Raw genomic sequence first — 18,545 nt, 5'->3', positions numbered from 1 at the left:
GCGCCAGCCCAGCCAATCCGATCAACGCCTAAAAAAACAGCAGCCAATCCAAGCGCGGGCCGCGTCGTCGCGCTCACTCTGCGTCCGGGGCGACGCGACGCACGTCAGCCAATCCCAGCGCGCGGGCGCCGGCCAATGGGCGCGCGCGGCGGCGGCGGGCGGCGGCGATGGCGGGCCGGCGCGGCGCGCTGATCGTGCTGGAGGGGGTGGACCGCGCGGGCAAGAGCACGCAGAGCCGCAGGCTGGTGGCCGCGCTGTGCGCCGCCGGCCACCGCGCCGAGCTGCTCCGCTTCCCGGGTGGGTGGGGCGCGGCCGCGCGACGGGACGTCTGGGCGCGGGGCCCGGGGGCCGCCCCGCGGGCCGCTGCCGCCCCGTCTTGTTCGGGGCGTTCGCCGTCGGGGGCCGTCGCCCGCCTCGCGAGCTCCTCGGGGAGGTCCGCGCGCGTCGGGGCGCGACGGCCTCGGGGGAAGAGAAGCGTCGCGACCCGCGCCCGCGCCCGGTCCCCCCAGACCCCCGCGCCCTGCGGGCTGGCCGGGGCGGGGCCTGACGGCGCTGTCGCTTGTTTCTTCTCAGAAAGATCGACGGAAATCGGCAAACTCCTGAGCTCCTACCTGGAGAAGAAGAGCGACGTGGAGGACCACTCGGTGCACCTGCTGTTCTCCGCCAACCGCTGGGAGCAAGTGTAGGCGCCCCCGCCCCCGCCCCCGCCGCGGGCTCTGCTGTCCAGGTGGAGGCCGGCCCGAGCGCTCCCGGGGCCACCCCCAGTCCACACTGCGCCCCCTCTCCCGCGGGAGCCGCGGTCACCGCTGCCCGGAGGTGGCCGGCGCTGGCCTCGGCAGCTTTCTTTTTTTTTAAGATTTATTTATTTATACAAGCGCTGGGCACAGTCAGAAGCGCGGGAGGGTGAGAGGATTCACCAGAGCCAGAGCGGGGAACAGAACGGGTAGACCGACGAAATACACTGCTGAGGGGAGCAATGGGCGGCAGGAGAGGTCTGCGCGCCAGGTGGGACTCTCGCCGGGCAGCCGGGGATTGAACCGGCGCTGCAGAGGCTGCGGGCAGCTTTGCAGCCCAGCGCTCAACCGCTGCACTACCAGGGAGGCCCTCGGCAGCTCTTTTGCACAAAGGGACTGGACCGGCCCCGGGTTCTGGGCTTTGCACCTCCACTGCGCGGCAGGCACCGCCCTCCTCTGGCTCTGGCGTCTGCTGGGCAGCCCCTTCCCCACACCAGGAGTCCGGCCTGTATAGTCTTGCATATTTCCTGTGATGTGGTTGTCCTGATTTTGCTTTTTCTCTTGTGGCGGGACAGCAGCGGGCCCAAATCGCGGGCACCCTGACCCGCTGGGCTGTGCACCCCCTCCTTGCAGTGTGTCCCTCGCCCCACAGGTCCGGCTCGGAGAGGGTGGCCGGGTCCGCCAGGGGCCCTGTGGAGACGCGTCTCCTCCAGGCTTTCCATCGGGCCACAGGCTCTGCCCCTGCTCTTCACCAGGCGGGTGACATCCCTGCCCTCCGCTTCCAGGCCTGCCCTGCAGGCGTCCTGGATGCAGAGGCTTCTCCCTGCACCATTGAGCGCCCCACCCCCACCCCCGTCTTCAAACTCCCCAGTCTGCCGCTGGGTGGTCCCCGACACCACGCAACTGACAGGGTCCTGCTGCCCTTGCAGGCCAAGGCGGGTCCGCCCGAGAGGTTACCACACAAGGGGTGTCGCCTGCAGCACCTCAGAGCTCCCGGCCCCCAGGGAGGATCCCAGGTCGCCAGCCTGCCCCGGAGCATGGGGGGCTGGTTAGGTTCCCTCCACTGCAGCGTCAGGGATTCCGTGCCTTGTTTGGCTTTTTTTTCTTTTTTTTTTAAAGTTTACTTATTTATACAAGCACTGGGGCACAGGCCAGCAGGCGCCGGAGGGCGAGAGGACTCACCCAAGACAGAGCAGGGGACAGAACAGGCAGATGGACCAAAACACACTGCTGAGGGGAGCAGCGGGGAGACAGGAGAGGTCGGCTGCGCCCTGCGGGTCACTCCCTGGCGGGGGAGCAAACTTGTGCTGCAGAGGCTGCGGACAGCTCCACAGCCCAGCGCTCAACCTGCTGCGCCACCAGGGAGGCCCTGTAAAACCACATGCAAAAAGGCCTTTGGGGTTTGGGGCAGGGTCACCCCTTTAGCCCTTAGCCTGGGGGTGCTGGCAGCTGCCCCCCCCCCCACACCATGAGGCCCTCTGGACGGGGCCGTTGCGCCCAGCGGGCGGGTCTGTCCTGGAAGGCTGGCCCGTGGGCCCACCAGGCATCTCAGGAAGAGGCCATGTCCTGGTGGGACCTGGCAGGGCCTGTGACCCGGGGCAGGACTCAGGTGCTTGCTGCTCTCCAGGCCCTTCATTAAAGAGAAGCTGAGCCAGGGCGTCACCCTTGTCGTGGACAGATACGCGTTTTCTGGCGTTGCCTTCACCAGCGCCAAGGAGGTGAGTCCAGTGGGCGCCCAGCCCCTGCCTACTTGCCCCGGGGTGTCTTCACAGTTCCCTGGGTCAGTCCAGCAGTCAGGCTGGAAGTGTCTTTTAAGCCGATTCGGCCCCCATCTCCCTCGTGCGCGCCCCCCCCCCCTTTACTGGCTTGACTTTTGCAGGGGCATGCAAGGCAGCCTCTCCTGCAGCATCTGGTTCTGGCTTTTGGGGTCACAGTTTTTGGGGTGGTGATTTATGGGGGCTGCAGGGTGGTGACCTCCTGCTGGTAGCCAGTGGGGTCCGTCCCTGGGCGCTCCCCGAGGGTCATTGCTCTGGTGGCGGCGCCTGGACTTCACGGGTTGGGATGGCCAAATTCTGAGCAAAGGGCCCCGCCCAGAAGGGAGCATAGGGGTGAAAGCCAGGCCTGGAGGGTGCGGCGGGGCTGGCAGCGGGTGGCGTCTGTCCACCTGGAGCACCTTGAGATGGTCCAAGGTTGCCGAGCTCGAAGGCGCTGCCAAGAGCACCAGGCCGAGCGGCCGGCCTGGGCCCAAGTCACTGCAGCGGGAGTGACCGAGGACAGCGCCCCGCGTCCACTGCCCAGTCGGGTGGAGGGCCCCAGCCAGCCCTGACCCCAGGCTCCCGCAGGACTTCTCCCTGGACTGGTGCAAGCAGCCAGACGTGGGCCTCCCCAAGCCCGACCTGGTGGTCTTCCTGCGGCTGGGGCTGGCGGCGGCGGCGGAGCGCGGGGACTTCGGGCGCGAGCGCTACGAGAGCCGGCCCTTCCAGGAGCGGGCGCTGCAGCGCTTCCAGCAGCTCATGGGGGACAGCACCCTGAACTGGCAGGTGAGGGCGGGGCTGGTGCAGCCCAGCGCGGGGGCGGCTCCCCCTGCTTTTCTGGGGTTCGGTGCTTGCCAGTGAGTCGAGGGCCCCAAATGGTGGTGGGTCCTGGTGTGGGAGGACCTGCCCAGCCCTCGGCTGCTCCCCGTAGTCCCACTCTCCCGTGTGCCCAGGCCTGTGCTGGTCAGCTTGGGGTTCTGTCCCGGGGACACCCGTCGGGCCACCCTCCCTCCCTCCCGCCCACTGAGACACAGCCCCTACCCCATCCCACCCCCCGCGGGAGCAGACGGTCGACGCCGCCAGGAGCATCGAGGAGGTCCACCAGGAGATCCGCCGGCTTTCCGAGGACACCATCCAGGCCGCGGCGCAGAGGCCGCTGGGGGAGCTGTGGCGGTAGAGCAGCTGCAGGCCCGCCCCAGTCCAGTGGGACAGGTGGCCCACAACCGCCGCCTCCGACCTGGTACCCGTGCCCAAGCCGTTTCTCTGAGACCCGGCCAGGCACGCGTAAATAAACCCCACCTGAGCACCCAGGGAGACCTGGCTTTCTGAGGTGGCCACCGGCCGGCCATGCCCAAGGTGGGGAGGGGGGCCTGAGCTGGGCTCACAGGACCTCACGCGTCCTGGCAGTCCCTCTGGGCCCAGCCAAGCAGCGTGCGGGAGTGGGCCGTGGGTGTGGTCAGCAGGGCCTAGCAGAGTCCAGCACGGCACAGCCAAGGGTGGCAGGAGGGGCAAGGTCAGCCCTGGGGCATCAGCTGGCTGTGTCCAGAGGGGCTGTGGGGGGCTGCTGGCAACATGGCCAGTGCCCTGGACTGCACCCACTGGGGCCAGAACAGGAAGGCCGGTGTGGTATCCAGGCCACATCCCACCATTGCCTGCCCTGTCCCCCATGACCAAGGCACAAACCACCCAGTGGAACTCCTGAAGCCAGCTGGGCAAGCTGTGCCTGCACACCCCACATGGGGGGCGGGGGGATGGCACATACCACCCCAGGGCTGGGCTGTGGGGTCAGAGGTGGGAGACCAGAGTGGAGTGGGGGTTCCCAGAACTGGATGGGGACAGAAGTAGGCCCAGGCTTGAGCACCAGAGTGAGGCTGGCCAGGCCCCACCCTCCTCCAAGGAGAAGCCTAGGCTGAGAAGTGGCACCCAGGGCACCCTGAGTGGGGGCCACCTCCCCGTGCCAGCAGCAGCCCTCACCTTCAGTCATGCTAAAGAGGGTACCCCGGAAATGGAGGCCCATATGCTGGGGACCCCCCAGTGCATCAGCTGCCCTCCTATTGCAGGAGTCCCACCTGTCCCCCGAGGACACAGGCCTGCCTGATACAGAGGCCAGGAGGTGTCCGGACAGCAGGGCCTTACCCACTAACGCCAACCACGACTCCCCGGGCGCCAGGGAAAGCAACACGCCGGGCCTGGCTTTCTATTGAAACTTATTTGCCATCGAGAACTGCGAGCTACACTACTGAGAAGGGGTGAGGCCTCTTCGGTCGCATTTTCCAAACGCCAGGACAAAGTTCCCTTCGGCCAGGGCACCAGCCCGGGGTCCTGGCAGCGACACCCTCCACCCCACCCACCCCTCCCCAAGGGAGGAGGAAAGAGAAGAGCAAATAACTTAGTCGGCCACACTGGGGCCAAGTCTCCTGCCGCCTCCACAGCCACACGGGGGGGCCCCTGGCTGGACACCGTGGGAGGGAGGGCCTCCCCGCTACTTAGCCCCCTAAACTCCCCGGCTTTTCCAGAGCCGACAGCACAAGACCAGGGCGGAGGAGAATGGCTGTCTCAGCTGCGCAGGAGGGCCCACTCTCTGGCCCGAGCCCCCGCGGCGGGGGTGGCTCCAAGGGGGCTGGGGGCAGGTGCCCTGCGCCCGCCACCCGCCAGGGCAGCCAGGCCGCAAGCAAGCAGCAGCACGTGCGTCTCGGCAGGGGAGCCGGACACGGGACAGGGTGCCCACTGGGCTCCCCCGAAGGCTCCTGGCTGGCGCCAGTGTCCTCGGCGACATGCAGGTGGGCCCCCCTCCCCCGAGGCAGCCCCACGCAGCCAGGTCCCGGGCATCGCTCTGCGCGCCGCCACGGGCTCCAGAGCCACCGAGGCGGGACGTCCCGACACCAGTTCACGTCTGGAGTAGATTCCAAAGCAATCCCAGAACCGCGAGCCCAGGAAGCAGCAGGACGGAGGGCGCGAGGCTGGCAGTGTCACGGGAGGGCGTCCAAGCACCGCCGTGGCCTTCTGGGCTAAGGTTCCGTGCTGGCGGTCAGCTCCGGACCGCGGCGCCCCAGGCCACTGGAGACTCCAGGGCTCTCACAGGGACAAGATCTCAAAGTCCTCGTCTTCTGAGTCGAAGAATCTCTCCAGCCGCTCTGCATCAGAAGACTCTAGAAGGAGACAGCGTTGTCGGATCCCAGCAGGGTCACGCGGGCGTCCCTGGCAGAGTATGCGCCACTGCGAGGCGCCCGGCTGTGAGCTGCACATCGGGGCCCAGGGCTCCGGCCTGCAGGGCTGGGGCAGGAGCCCCGGCAGAGGGGCTGAGAGAACCCCCGCCTCCCTCCGTGACAGCAAACACCAATGCTCCTCAGGGACTATTCGGGGGCTTCCCTTTTGGGTCTCGTCGCAGACCCAAGCCCAGGTGCCACCCGCAGGGCTCCCCTCAGACCGGTCACCGTGGGCAACTCCGTGTTGCTGTCCCAGCCTCCAGCACCCCCGGGCCCGCCAGGCACAGCCTCAAGGCCTAGGAGAGCTCAGCGGCCCGACCCCTTCTCTGTGAGTAAAACAGAGCAGCCCAGGTGCTCGCCCAGAAGCGGGGTGCAGGGCCACTGCAGCCGCCCGTGGTCAAGGTCCCCGAGGATGTCCTCTCACTGACTTTCCCCATGTAACTTCACGACATCGTCATGGTAACCAGAACACTCTGCCATCATCGCTGCGAGGACCCTCCACAGAACACCCAGATCCCCGTGGAGGTACCCACGGGTGGGTGGGTGCAGGCTGGATGTGGTGTTACTGAGATGGACACGCGTGTCCACACCTTGAGGGAGCCGGGCGGCGCCTCTGGCCCCCACGGCCTGAGCCGCCCAATGCCAGCTCCCGCGGACACAGCCGCACCAGGGTCAGGGAGCCAAGCAGGGTGTGCGGCCGTCCGCTCCCAGTGGGACAGACGCGAGCTGCCCTGCACGCGGGCGCTGCTCTCCCTCCTGGCCAGACCTGGGCCGGCTGGGCTGCCCACCCTCCCGCGCCACCCTCAGCCAACGCACCGACCATGCCACCTGAGGAACCACCGGGTTCCCCCACCCCCCGTCCAGGCCCCGGGTCCCCGCTGGCCAACAGCAGGTCTCCTGAGGACGCAGACCTGCCCACAGAATTGCAGGCCCTCCTGGGCGAGCGGAGAGTGGCTCCCCAGGCCCCACCAGCTGCTGAGCCCGGTCAAGCTCCCTGCACGGAAACGGAAGCACCTGGAGACATCGCAGGACCCGACACGGGGGAGGCCCCGGAGACCCTCCCATACTCAGGCAGCCTGAGGGTCTCCAGCCCCGCACCCCACCCCCGTGCAGGGCATGAGGCTGAGGAACCAGAGGCCTCTGTGTCCTCAGAGGACCTGACTCCTGGCCAGCGACGCCTAGAGAGACCGGGATCCCCATCTGTGGCTCCTTTTCAAGGCCAGCACCACTGATGGGTCACCCCCGGACCCCACAGCTCAGGACCAAGAGCAGCTGCACCTGGGCAGGGGCTGAGAAGGGGGACAGCAGCGCACAGAAACCCACCCCACACCGATGCCAGGACGGTGCCCACCAGGCATGGCCCTGCAGCCTGGACTCACCCACGGACAGGCTCAGGGCATCGGGCCGGCCAGGTGGGAGGGCTGCTGCTCCACCAGCTCGAACATGGGCAGGGCACCGCCCAGCTGCGACAACTGTGGGGGGGAGGCACGTCAGGGCCCAGGGTGGGGGGGGAGGCGGCCCCTTGCGGGGGGGCGGGGGGCGTGTGCCAAGCTGCTGAGGTCCACTGGCTGCCCTGCCCTGCACCGGACCAACACGCGGATGAGGCGCTGCCCCGAGGCTCTGGGCGCCAGCAGCAACGGCATCGCACAGCCCCTGCCCCCACACGGTGCCCACAACTGACCTTTCGGACCTGCTGGCACCAGTCATTGAAGTCGTCCTCGGTCTTGCAAAAAAACCCCTGCAGGAAGAGCGCGGTAAGCACAGAGCACCGCCGGCCCTGCGCGCCTGCAGATGGGGTTTCCAGTCCTGGCGCAAAGGGGCTGGGCAGTGCTGGCGGGGACTCGGCTGTGACTCGCCGTCTCCCAAGTGGCTGGGGCTGGAGTTGCTCTGAAGGACAGCGGGCAGCCCACCTGGACAGCAGGCCTCGGGCAGGGGGCATGTCAGCCGCAGGGGCTCTGGGTGCCACCAAGGCCACAGAGAAGCCCACGCTCTGGGGGGGGGACTGGGCCACCGCTGGCAGCTGAGACAGTGAGCGGAAGCCTGGACACGGGCAGCAGCGCGGTATGGGCATGGAGACCAGGGACAGACGGGAAGTACTGGTGGTCCCCGGGCACCCTCGCCACCCTGCGGCTTCACGCTTTGTCCCAGGACGCACGGAACATTCTGGGAGGGACACGCAAGGCTGGCTTCTCGGGGGAGCCTGTGTGCACCTCCTCCTGGCAGAACAAGGTGCCTACCCTCGTCTGTGGCAGCTGCCGGCCCTCCAGCCCGAGAACAGGCGCCACCAGCCCTCGCCCGCCCCACCCATGAGCCCTCACTGCAGACCGCGGGCGAGCAGCAGGGCCTACAAGGCCTCCCTTCTGTTCCAAGCAGGCCGGGACAGGGGCACCCACCACGGCGATAGATGGGTCGAGCTCCCCGATGCTCATCCGGCTGGGCGGGTGCTGGCAGTGGAAGCTCTCGTCCGGAACGAAGCCACCGTCGGCAGCGTCCACCGCAGGCTGCGTGGTGTGGGGGTCCAGGTAGATGAGCTCCTCTCCTGGGGGACGGGGCTGCTCAGGCTGCACCCAGCCGCAGCCGGGGGCCTGCCAGGAAGGGCGGCCAGAGAGAGGGATGCGTGGAGCCCGGAGTGGGGGCGTCACTCACCCACATAGCCGATGAAGTAGTGGGCACTGTTGGGCTTCCCTCCGATGACACCCAGCGACTGGGGCAGCGTGAAGCAGCGCTGTGGGAGGCGGGGGGGCTCAGCCTGCAAGCAGGAGCCCCTGCGACACCCAGGCGGGCAGAAACCAGGAGACAGCACAGGAGACCACGTGTGGGAGGGCCAGGGAAGGTGGGGTGCGGGGTGACAGAGGGCCAGGGGAAGAGCGGAGGTGCCGGGGCTCAGGGAAGGGGTTGGGAGCATGGGCAGCGGGTGGGCACCCACCTTGAGCGTCTCCACGTAAGCCTCGTTGATGTCCGTGAGCCCCAGGCGCAAGGGGATGAGCAGCACCAGGGGCCTCCAGGATGCCGGCCTATCGGGGGCCTCGGAGCCAGCAGGGAACCCGTTACAGTGCCTGTCGGGGTTGGCGGCGGCCCCCGTGCTGGCCAGGCTGCTCCGACACAGCCTTCCTGGGGGGACCGAACAGCTCAGCAGCGCTGCAGGAGCCCGCCCTGCGCCAGGCTGGCCGGCACTCAGGACAGTGTCCAGCACTCCCTGTGGGTCCCAGGCCGGAAGGGGCCATCTTGGGGAGACCCGGAGGACGTGCGCCAGCAGGGGAGGCCATGTAGCAGTTCCCCCACCAGGCCAGGCCGCGCCCCAAAGCCTGGGCCCTCAGAAGGAGATGCCCTTTGGCATGTCCCTGTTCCTGCCACCTGACCAGCCGGCCAGCCTCCCGCATGCAGAAGTGCAGAGCTCCCTGGGGTGCGCCCGGCCCCAGAGTTCACCAGCCCCTTCCTCACTGAGGCGTCAGGGCTCCTGGGAGAAAGGGCCAGCTCTGGGCAGGGGTGGGAACACCAGGGGACTCCGGTAGTGGCTGAGCAGCGGCCGGCCAGAGGGAAGGCCTCACGAGACCCGGCCTGCAGGGGCCCCGCCACAGACACCCACTCGCCACCCTGCCCGGGCCCCAGCAGCACCGCCACCTCCAGTGCCCACCGGCAGATGGTCAGCCTGCACCGGGCAGCAGGGCCCTCACGGATCCAGGCTTCAGCAAATGTGTCAGTGCTAGGGGGAGCCTCTGGACTCGGGGAGGAGGCGAGGCCGTGCCTCAGGAGCCCACTCCAGCCGCGAGGCACTGGGAGGCCCACATCTGCCACCCAGTGGAGCACAGTCCCTAGCCCGCAACCCCACACCAAGCCCACGTCCAGCCTTCACGCCATCCCCGGCCAGCAGCGCGAAGACCCTGCCGTTCCCTACAGAGCGGGGGGGGGGCCGGCCCGGCAGCCCTGAGTCGCCCAGGCCGGGCTGGCTGCAAGGGAACCTGCCCACTCCGAGTGGGGACTCCCCATGCCCCACCCCTGTGGGGGACAGGGGCTGGGGGGTCTGGCCCAGCAGCAACAGCCACTGACGTTCCAGGGCCAGTGCAATGGGGCCGCGGCAAGAACTAAGAGGGGAACATGTTACAGGGGCTGCCCAGGGCAGAGGGGCTTCCCCCACAGCCCTCCCCGCCGGCAGCCCCCCAGGTCCTCCTGGGGCAGCTTTGAGAACGGGCCGAGAGGCCTCGCCTGGCCAGGCCTTGCATCAACACCTACTCTGCAGACCCTGCAGTCTTGGGCGCCTCTGCGGTCACACCTGTTCTCTCAGCGGCTCAAGGCCATGCCCCACGTGGGCTCAGCTGCGGCAGCCATGGGGGCAGCCAGGCTGTGGGCGGTGCTGGAACCCATGGGTGGGCCTGAGCCCAAGTCCCGAGACCCCCCCCCCAACCTAGCCCCTGGCCTTCCCGGACCCCCAGCAGGGCTAAGGCCGCTCCTGTCCCCCCGGGGCACACGCGGCTGACGGTGGCAGCGGGAAAGGTGGTCTTGTGGCCTCACCCTGGAGGCCTGCCCGGTCAGCCCACAGCCCCAAGCTCCGAGAGGGCCGGTGCAAACCCCCGGCCCAGCCCTCGCCCTGCCACTCACTGATGTCGTCCATCACCACCGTGTTGTCCATGGCGATGTGGACGGCCAGGGCGCTCCACGTGTCGAAGACAGCCAGTTTCCTAGTGAAGCAGGACAGGCCCATGAGCCCTTCCCGGTGAGAGGGAGGCTGGGAGCTGCTGCTCCTTGCCTGGCCGAGCGCCTCCCCCAGCCCCGGCCACTAGCCACGCGTGGCTGGATGTGGGCCATGCACACAGACTCCTGGAGATGAGCACTCAGGCTCCCAGCGGGCCGGGTGTGGTGCTGACACGTGGAGGGCGGGAAGGCGCAGTCACAGCACGGGCAGAGGCCAGGCCGTGGTCAGCTGGAAGGGACCTGCAGTCTGAGCACCAGAGCAGGCGGAGTGACAGCCCAGGCGGCCCTGCAGGGGCCAAGGGCTGCAGAGTAAGCTCGGGCTGAGCTCTGCCTTCCCACAGAATAAAGCACCGACAACGCCCACGCAGACAGGAGGGAGGCCTCAGAGAGGGCACAGGGCGGGCAGCCCACACGTGTGGACGTGCACGCCACACGCAGCACACAGGCCCGCGCAGCAGCGTCCCCACACAGGCTGCAGCGGGAGTGCCAGGGCGCATGGGGGCGGGGCGGGGCAGAGCAGAGGCTGGCCAGGGCTGGGGAAGGGGGCGGGCTCAGATGTGGCGGGAAGGCCCATGCAGCTGGTAGCGGGGGCACGGGACCTCAGGGAGGAGGTCACGGGGCAAAATGGGTATCTGTTGGGGGTAAAGGGAGGGGTGTGGGGCCCGCTGGAGCCAGGTTCCAGGGAGCAGCTGTCACGGCAGAGGCCCAGGGCTGGTGGGGAGTGCACTTGTGCCCAGACCACCAGGGGGCCAGACAGCCCACGCGCAAGAGCGGCCGGGCAGGGCGCCGTCTGGCCGAACGCTCCAAGGAGCCCCCCGAGCCCCGAAGGAAGAGCGGGAGGCCTGCGCCCAGGGACGAGATGCGCAGCTCTGTGCCCCAGAGCGTAGGCGCCTGCACGTACTTGAGAACCTGGGCCACCGTGTTGGGCCCGTACCACTGGCCGATGGACTTTCCCTCGCCGACTCCCATTTGCGCTGCAGGAGACAGCCGGTGAGTGAGGCCTCCCGCGCCGCCCCACCCCCCTCTGCCCCCCGCCGCCCGCCCCCACACACACCTATCTGGTGAATGGAGTAGCAGCTGTCCTTGCGGTCCATGAAAGCGCTGAGGACGCCGAGGTAGCTGTCCGGCTGCCTCCTCCGCTGGGCCCACCGCCAGTCTGCAGAGACAGCGCGGCGTTGGGCGAGGCAGGAGCCCCGTCGGGACACGAGGGGTGTCCAAGCGTCTCCTGAGCTTCCGGAGAGTTAAAAGCTATGCTCCCCGGGCTTTTCACAGACACAGGCCCACCCCCCACACAGGCTAACCCAGGTCACCTCTACGACACCATCGTCCTTGGCGCGCACCCAGCTCAGGGCGCGAGGGCGAGGGTGTGCCCCCCCCCACCCCGACTCACCTCGGCCTAAGTGCCGGCACACCAGGGCCTGGGCGAAGATCATCTGCCCGCAGCGCAGCATGCAGCCCCAGCCCGTGTCCGAGGTGGGGCCAGTCCCCCCTGCGGCAGCAGACACAGCCCGTCAGCCTCCCGGCGCCACCTGGTCAGGCCTGGGAGACAGCGGGTGCGAACCACCGGCCACAGGGACAGGGCACACCCAGCAGGCACGACTCCACGCGGAGCCGAGGGATCCGTCCCTGGACGGCCGCAGAGCAGAAACCCAGCTGGGGGCCTCGACGGCACCCCCGGCCTGGAAGCACGTGTCCTTGGGCCACCGGGAACGGCCGACCTGACCCTGGGCGGCGCGGACCAGGCTGAGGCGCGGGCATCCCCCTCCACTCCCGGCAGTGCAGCCTGTGGCCCCGAGCCCCGTCCGCAGCCTCTGTCCACCTCCAGGGCGGCAAGGAACAGCCCGAACGAGACAGGATGCGCTCCAGCCTGGTCCGGCCACCTGCCGCGAGCTCTCCGCGGGGAAGCTGGGCCGCGCCCTGAACAGCAGGCGGCTTGGAGCCGGCCCCGGGCCCCCAGCGAGGGCTGTGGCGACTGGGCAGCAGGCACGTGGACCCACAAGCTGAGGCTCCCGGGCCGCCCGCTGAGCACAGCGCTGGGCAGCTGAGCCGGGAGCCGCGGGGCGCATGCTGCCCAGGCCTGGGCAGCCGCTGCAGAGGGCAGCGGGACAGCGTCTGCGCGCTGACGGCCAGCAGCAAAGGCCCCGAGCCCGCATCCCTCTGTGGCCGCGTCGGGGGCCAGCCGAGCACTCACCGATGGCGGGGAAGTTCTTCCTGTACGTGAACCAGAGCCTTGAGGCTACATCGGACAGGATCGCGTCCTTCTCTGGAGAGTTCAAAAGAAAACACCACAGCCTCGTGCCTGCAGCCCGGAGCCCACCCCGCCCCGCCGGCGCGGCCTGGTACCTGCGCGCGCGCTGTACTTCCTCCCCAGGATCCACACAGGCCCCGAGGCCTCCGGGAGATCCTCAAACTCAGCAAACCGGAGCGTGTCGTACGTCAGAGTAGCTGTTGGAACCAGAGACACCGGTGGCCTCCTGGCGTCATGGTTTCCACGGTGCCCCCGCCAGGGCCCGCCCACAGGGCTGCAGCGCGGGGACAGCTGCTGTGCGGGGGGTAGGGCCACATGGGGGGGGGGGCAACCTCTCCGGCTCAGAGCCAGAGCCCCTGGCGCTGCCACAGGGTAAGAGACCAGGCCCAAGAGCACACAAGACCACAGACGTTGGAAACAAACCAGCCCGCTGACACACGTGCTTCCTAGCTTTGTGTTTCAATGTTTCCAGCTTAATGGACAAAATGACGAAGCCACAAGTCCCCGGGGACGCAGAACAGACAGTGGCGTGAGTGAGGTGGCCGTCGGGGCCGAGGCAGCGGCGGGAGTCCCGGCGCCAGGACAAGGGGCACAGTCGCCGGCTCGCAGCAGTCCCCCGGGGACCGCGGGCACCCAGGCCAGGAGGCCAAGGCTGGGGCCCGTGTCCACGGTGGCCAGAGCAGGGCCCACCTGCTGGTGTGTGGCTCCAACGCGGAAACTGGAGGCTGAGCACACCACTCGGCCTGGCCGGGAGCACCCCTTCTCTGCGGCTGCGCCCAGAGGGCCCGAACACGCCAGGGTTCCCACCGCCTCCCAGGCGCCACCCCTCACGCATCAGGCCAGGGAGAGCCGAGAATCAAAGTGCCCTTGGGTCTCCCCGGCACCGGGACTGGCTCCTGTGCTGCTGACGTGATCCCTTCTATTGAGGAAGCCTGAGACCCCAGAGCCGCAAGGAGCCTCGCTGCAGCCCACAGGCGCCGGGCGCGTTTCCCATTCTCCTTCCGAGGGGCCCTCGACACCACTTGTCCCCACGGGGCTCCTGCCTCGCCCGCGGCGTCTCCGCAGACCAGCGATGGGCCCAGCCGAAGAGGCAGCCGGACAAACCCCAGCCCAAATCCCACAGGCCCTTGCACAGCCCGGCTCCGGCAACGTCCCGGCTGCAAACGGGAACAAGTTCAGGCTGAGTGTCCAGGGAACCTTCCCCGAGGGCCAAGCCCCTCCTCGGGCTATGGAGTGCAGATCAGATCTGCCATCACCCCCGGCCTGACCCCCAGCAGGCGAGCGTCGCCCCTCGTGCTCCCACCGGCGACACACAGGCTTCCCCCCACCCCCGTCTTAACACAAGCGCCCCTCCCCCCCACCGTGTCTGCCCGTGGCTGTGAACACCGCTGAGGGCTGAATGGCAGCTTGACCCTCCAGAGGAGCTGACAGCCACTTCCGCATCCGGGGGGATGGGGCCCTCGCCAAGCTCCACCCTGCCCACCCTGGAGGACAGGTGGCTGCACCTGCTGGCCCCCGCAAGCGGGTCTGCAGGGCCAGGAGCCCGAGCCTGGGCACCGAGGCCGCTCACGGGGGCGTGAGGAGCAGTGAGCACAGGCCAAGGGACCCCAGGGGACCCTGCCTCCGGGAGACCAGACCCCGGGGCGCTCCTGTAGCGCTGGCCATCTGGGCGGGTGAGGCGGTGGCAGGCCCCGGCACAAAGCAGGTCGCCCTCGGAGTTACGGGCAATTTTACAGGCGGCACAGCCAACTTCAGAGAGAAGGTAATAGGAAGCCCCATGACGCCGACACACCCGCGTCCAGCCGCGACCAGGAAATTATGGGCCACGTGGCCTCAGATCCTTCACCGCACAAGCCAAAAGCAGCTGGAACGCGAAACAGTCAGGAGCTCTGGGCGCCCAGGTCCTCCCCCCACCTCCCGTCTACACGAGCCCAGAGGCCCGGGCCTCGCTGTCCCGTAGGAACACGCCCACACGGCCCCTCCTTCCACTGGGCTGAAAGCAGCTCAGTCTTGGGGGCGAGGGGGCACACAGTGGGGGTGGAAGGCCCGGGCAGGGCAGAGCCCTCCGTGCTCCAAGCAGGTGTGCTTGCGCTAAGGCTCATGGGAAGGGTGAGGTCACCACCCTGGGGGTCCGAGCATCCATGGGGGCATTTGGAGCCACTGGCAAGAGAGCCAGCCCCACACTCAGGGAGCAAGTGAGGGCGGAGCTAGGCCACGTGACAGGAACCTGACGGCACCAGCACCAGAGCTCTCACCCTGCAGAACTGGCGCGAGGGTCTGTACCCCAGACCCACCAGAAGAACAAGGTGGGCCCCCAGGGCAGCCACCAGAAAGTCTACACTAGACTAGTCACTTAAGAGGGTGGCTCCACATCACCCTTCCTGCGCAGGGACAGGGCCGAGGGCCTCCTGACACCTGGGCACCCCCCCACTGGAGCACTGCCCCCCAGCAAAGCTGAGCCCCAGACGAGATCTCCTGGACTTCTTTGGGGAGGAAGGAGAAAAGCTGAGGAATGCTGACCTCCCTGCGAGACCACCTCCAACTCGGCTTGTTCTGGCGATGGAGCTGTTGACCACTGGCACGTTGAGGTCAGGCCTGCGGTCCAGCCGCCGCACCAGCAGAAGGGCAGCGCCCAGGCAAAGCTGGGGACACACGTGACCCACAGGGCCTGGAGTGCCGTCTCCCTCCACGGCGTCATCTCCAGCTCCGGTATTTGTGAGATCAGGTGAAGTCCCCCGCAACCTGCCATCCCACGCAGTGGCCAGCAGCACCACAGCTGGAGCCCCCAGAGCCCGTGGCCACTTCGTCCTCGCACGTGACACATTACTGAGGTCCCCGCGCCACCTGCGCTGAGAGGGGCCGCCCTCGGGCAGCGTCCAGGCCCGGGCCATGCTCTTCTCCTGGTGGGGGGGCGGGGGGCAGCATCCAGGTCTTCTCCAGGCCAGGGCGGGGGGTGGGGGGCAGTGCTGCTGTGGGGCCCTTTGGGACCCCGTCTGCTCCTCTGGGCCCCCCTAGAGTCCGCTTCATCTTCTTCCCCGAGACCTCGCTAGTCACACCCGAGTCAGGAAGAGAAAGCCCTTCAGGAGCGCTGGCACCAGAAAAGCAGAAAAGCAGCGCTTCGGTTGTCAACAGGCAGATGATGCTCACCGACACCAGCGATTGCTCTTCTTCCAGCCCCAACAGCGTCTGACCCACCAAGGACACCCAGAGAAACATGCGTCCCAACAGGCCACTCCCAGAGCTAGACGCGATGCGGAGGTTCCAGAGACACTTCCCCAAACGCTTTCTGAAAGCTTCTCCGTAAAATACATCAAAAAGGCTCGCCCCTAGGGCCTCCCCGGTGGCGCAGCGGTTGAACGCTGGGTTGCGAAGCTGTCCGCAGCCTCTGCAGTGCTGGTTCGATCCCCGGCCACCGGGTGAGGGTCCCGCATGGCGCGCAGACCTCTCCTGCCGCCCGCTGCTCCCCTCAGCAGTGTCCTTCGGTCCTTCTAGAAGCCTGCTCTGCTCCCCGCTCTGGTGAATCCTCTCACCCTCCCGCGCTTCTGACTGCACCCAGTGCTGGTATAAATAAATAAACGTTTTTTTTTTTTTTTAAAAAAAAAAAAAAAGGCTTGCCCTTCCTTTAGAAAATTCTTTTTTAAAATTAGCGGGGGGCCTCCCTGGTGGTGCAGGAGGTTGAGCGCAGTTCTGTGAAGCTGTCCGCAGCCTCTGCAGCGCGGGTTCGATTCCCGGCCGGCCAGGGAGATTCCCACATGGCGCAGCAGGCCTCTCCTGTCTCCCCGCTGCTCCCCTCAGCAGTGTACTTCATCCGCCTGCCTGTTCTGCTCCCCGCTCTGTCTCTAGTGAATCCTCTTGCTCTCCTGCACATCTGGCCTGTATCCCAGGTCTTATGTAGATAAATAAACCTTAATAGATGGTTTGTACCCAAATGGTTTACACGTGAAGACGCTGGTGGTTCCATCCCAAACGGAGAGAGGCAGAGAGACCCCAAAACTCCCTCTGCAGCAAAAGCAGACAACAGTGCTCTGCAGCCCATGGGCAGCAGGTCCCCTGCCCTCGCACCCACTCACTCTTCACACTGACACTGGATTCGCACTCACCACAAGCTCTGCGAGCCGCAGCCCTGACGGCACACGGACATGCCGTTATCAGCTCCAGTTCTGCTTCTTCTAATGCCAGCCACGTGCCAGAGGCAACGTGAGGCTCTGAAGGTGCAAGAGGGCCCGTCCTCACAGATGGGCAGAGCGGCTGCTGGGCTGCGGCGCCTTCCAGCTCCCTGCACTGGGGTGCCGCCCCCTGGCCTGTGTTGGGGGCTCTGTGGAGAGAACACTGGCCCCTTCCTGACTCCACCACACAGCGCTGGGCCTGCCCCGGCCACCTGCTTCCCTCCCCCACTCAGGCCAGCACGGCCACCTGCTTTCTCCAGCAGCTGCGGGTCTGTGCAAAGGTTCTCAGGGAATAAAAGGGGGGCGTGTAACAGGCGCCTCCTCAACACCACCAACGAAATCCCCAGCAGCTCCCCAATTCTCCTACCTCAAAAGTAAGTTTTCCCTCGCCTTTTCACCCCCTCCCGACCCCCACTTAGTCCAGTTTGCCTGGAGTCCTGCGGTCTCCTCATGCAAACACCCAGAACCCCACCTCTTCCCCAGGCGCGGCCTGGCTCACCCCAAAGGCCCCCACCAGGTCTCGCTGTTGCCTCCCAGCAGCGCACTCTCCTCAGCGCAGGAGCGCGAGCTAAACGCGCCCTCACCAGCCTTCGGCCGGCTTTCGGGTCTCCGCCTCAGCGCTCCCCCGTGTGAGACCTTTCCTCGTCCTCCGGGCTACGCCTGCACACCCCCCCCACCCCGCCGCTCTCCGCGGGGGCCACCCTTGGGGCCACGGGTGGGTGCTGACTACGTTGCTCACTCACTCACGAGCCGCAGAACAGGGCCGGGCACAACTCTCGCCCTCCTCGAGGAACCAGTTCTCAGCGGGGACGAGCAGGGCCCACGAGCGGCCCCGGGGCGGGCAGGCCCCGCGAGGACGCCGCCCCGGCCCGGCGACAAGGATGCGCGGCGGCGGCAGCACGAGCGGGGAAACCCGCCACGCCCTACAAGCCCCAGCGGGCGCTTAGCGGCTCTCCCCGGGCGCCGCCGCCTGCGCGAGCCGGCGGGCCGGGCCCCGACCCCAGCAGGGTCCTCGCCGGGCCACAGGGGGCCCCGCCGGCCCGCGCCCCGGCTGGGCTCCCGCGCGAGGCCCCGTCCCCGGGCAGCGACGCCGGGAGAGCCCGGCCGAGGCGGCCCTGCTCCCCGGAGCCCGGCGCAGCGCCGGCCGCGTGGAACAACAGCCAACGAGCGAAAGCCCCGAGGCGCGCCGGGCGCGGTCAGCGCGGCGGCCTCCGGCGGCGCCTGTGGGGGGCGGCGCGCGCGGCGGACGGGCCGCCGAGGCCAGCTCGAGGGCCCCCGGGCCGAGCCCGCCGCGGGTGCGGCCCCAGAGCCGGGGCGCGGAGCCGGGGCGCGCGGCCGCGTCGCCGCCTCAGCCCCCGCCGAACTTTGCCGGAGTTGGGGCCCCTCGCTAAGTCGGGGCGGCCCCCGCCGCGCCCGCCGCGCCCCCCGCGCCCCCCCGGCCTGTGCCGCCGCCGGCGCCGCGGGCAGCCCCGGGCGCCCAGACGCGCCGCCCGCCCGGGCCGAGCGCCGGGCCGGGCGTCGCCGAGTCGCGGGCGGCCGAGGAGCAGCGGGCTCCGCCCGCGCGCAGGCCCTCACCTGCGTCCATCTTCCCTCCCGGGCGGCCGACTGAGGCGGCCGCGGCGTCGCTCCGACGGGGCCGCAGCGCGACGCGGGACGGGCCGCCGCCGGGGTCAATCCGCGGGTTGGGGCCCGTCCGCGGAGGGGGGAGGAAGCGGAAGCGCGCGGCCGGAAGGGCGCGGCCGCCATCT

The 18,545-nt window shown here is 68.4% G+C and overlaps 2 protein-coding genes across 2 annotated transcripts; one reads left to right on the top strand and one right to left on the bottom strand.

Annotated features, from left to right (window-relative positions):
• Window positions 1-167: 167 nt before the first annotated feature.
• Window positions 168-5,108, top strand: DTYMK (deoxythymidylate kinase). The gene is made up of 5 exons (XM_037524314.2): window positions 168-297; window positions 574-682; window positions 2,362-2,452; window positions 3,077-3,274; window positions 3,555-5,108. The coding sequence occupies exons 1-5, from the start codon at window positions 168-170 to the stop codon at window positions 3,663-3,665; spliced, it is 639 nt and encodes a 212-aa protein (XP_037380211.1). The 3' UTR covers window positions 3,666-5,108.
• Window positions 5,109-5,517: 409 nt separating this feature from the next.
• On the bottom strand, window positions 5,518-18,435 carry ATG4B (autophagy related 4B cysteine peptidase). Its single transcript, XM_037524313.2, is given in 14 exon segments — window positions 5,518-5,637; window positions 7,074-7,100; window positions 7,103-7,166; window positions 7,376-7,432; window positions 8,088-8,233; window positions 8,341-8,419; window positions 8,621-8,805; window positions 10,291-10,370; window positions 11,285-11,357; window positions 11,438-11,539; window positions 11,774-11,872; window positions 12,575-12,646; window positions 12,727-12,828; window positions 18,373-18,435. Coding segments are annotated over 14 exon segments (1,170 nt in total). The 5' UTR covers window positions 18,383-18,435; the 3' UTR covers window positions 5,518-5,563.
• Window positions 18,436-18,545: the final 110 nt, after the last annotated feature.

Source organism: Talpa occidentalis, unplaced genomic scaffold (assembly GCF_014898055.3).
Source record: "Talpa occidentalis isolate TD23 unplaced genomic scaffold, MPIMG_talOcc4v2.1 talOcc4.3, whole genome shotgun sequence".
Lineage (NCBI taxonomy): Eukaryota > Metazoa > Chordata > Mammalia > Eulipotyphla > Talpidae > Talpa > Talpa occidentalis.
Note: the sequence above shows the minus strand (reverse complement) of the source record. Positions and strands in the feature narration are given on the sequence as shown.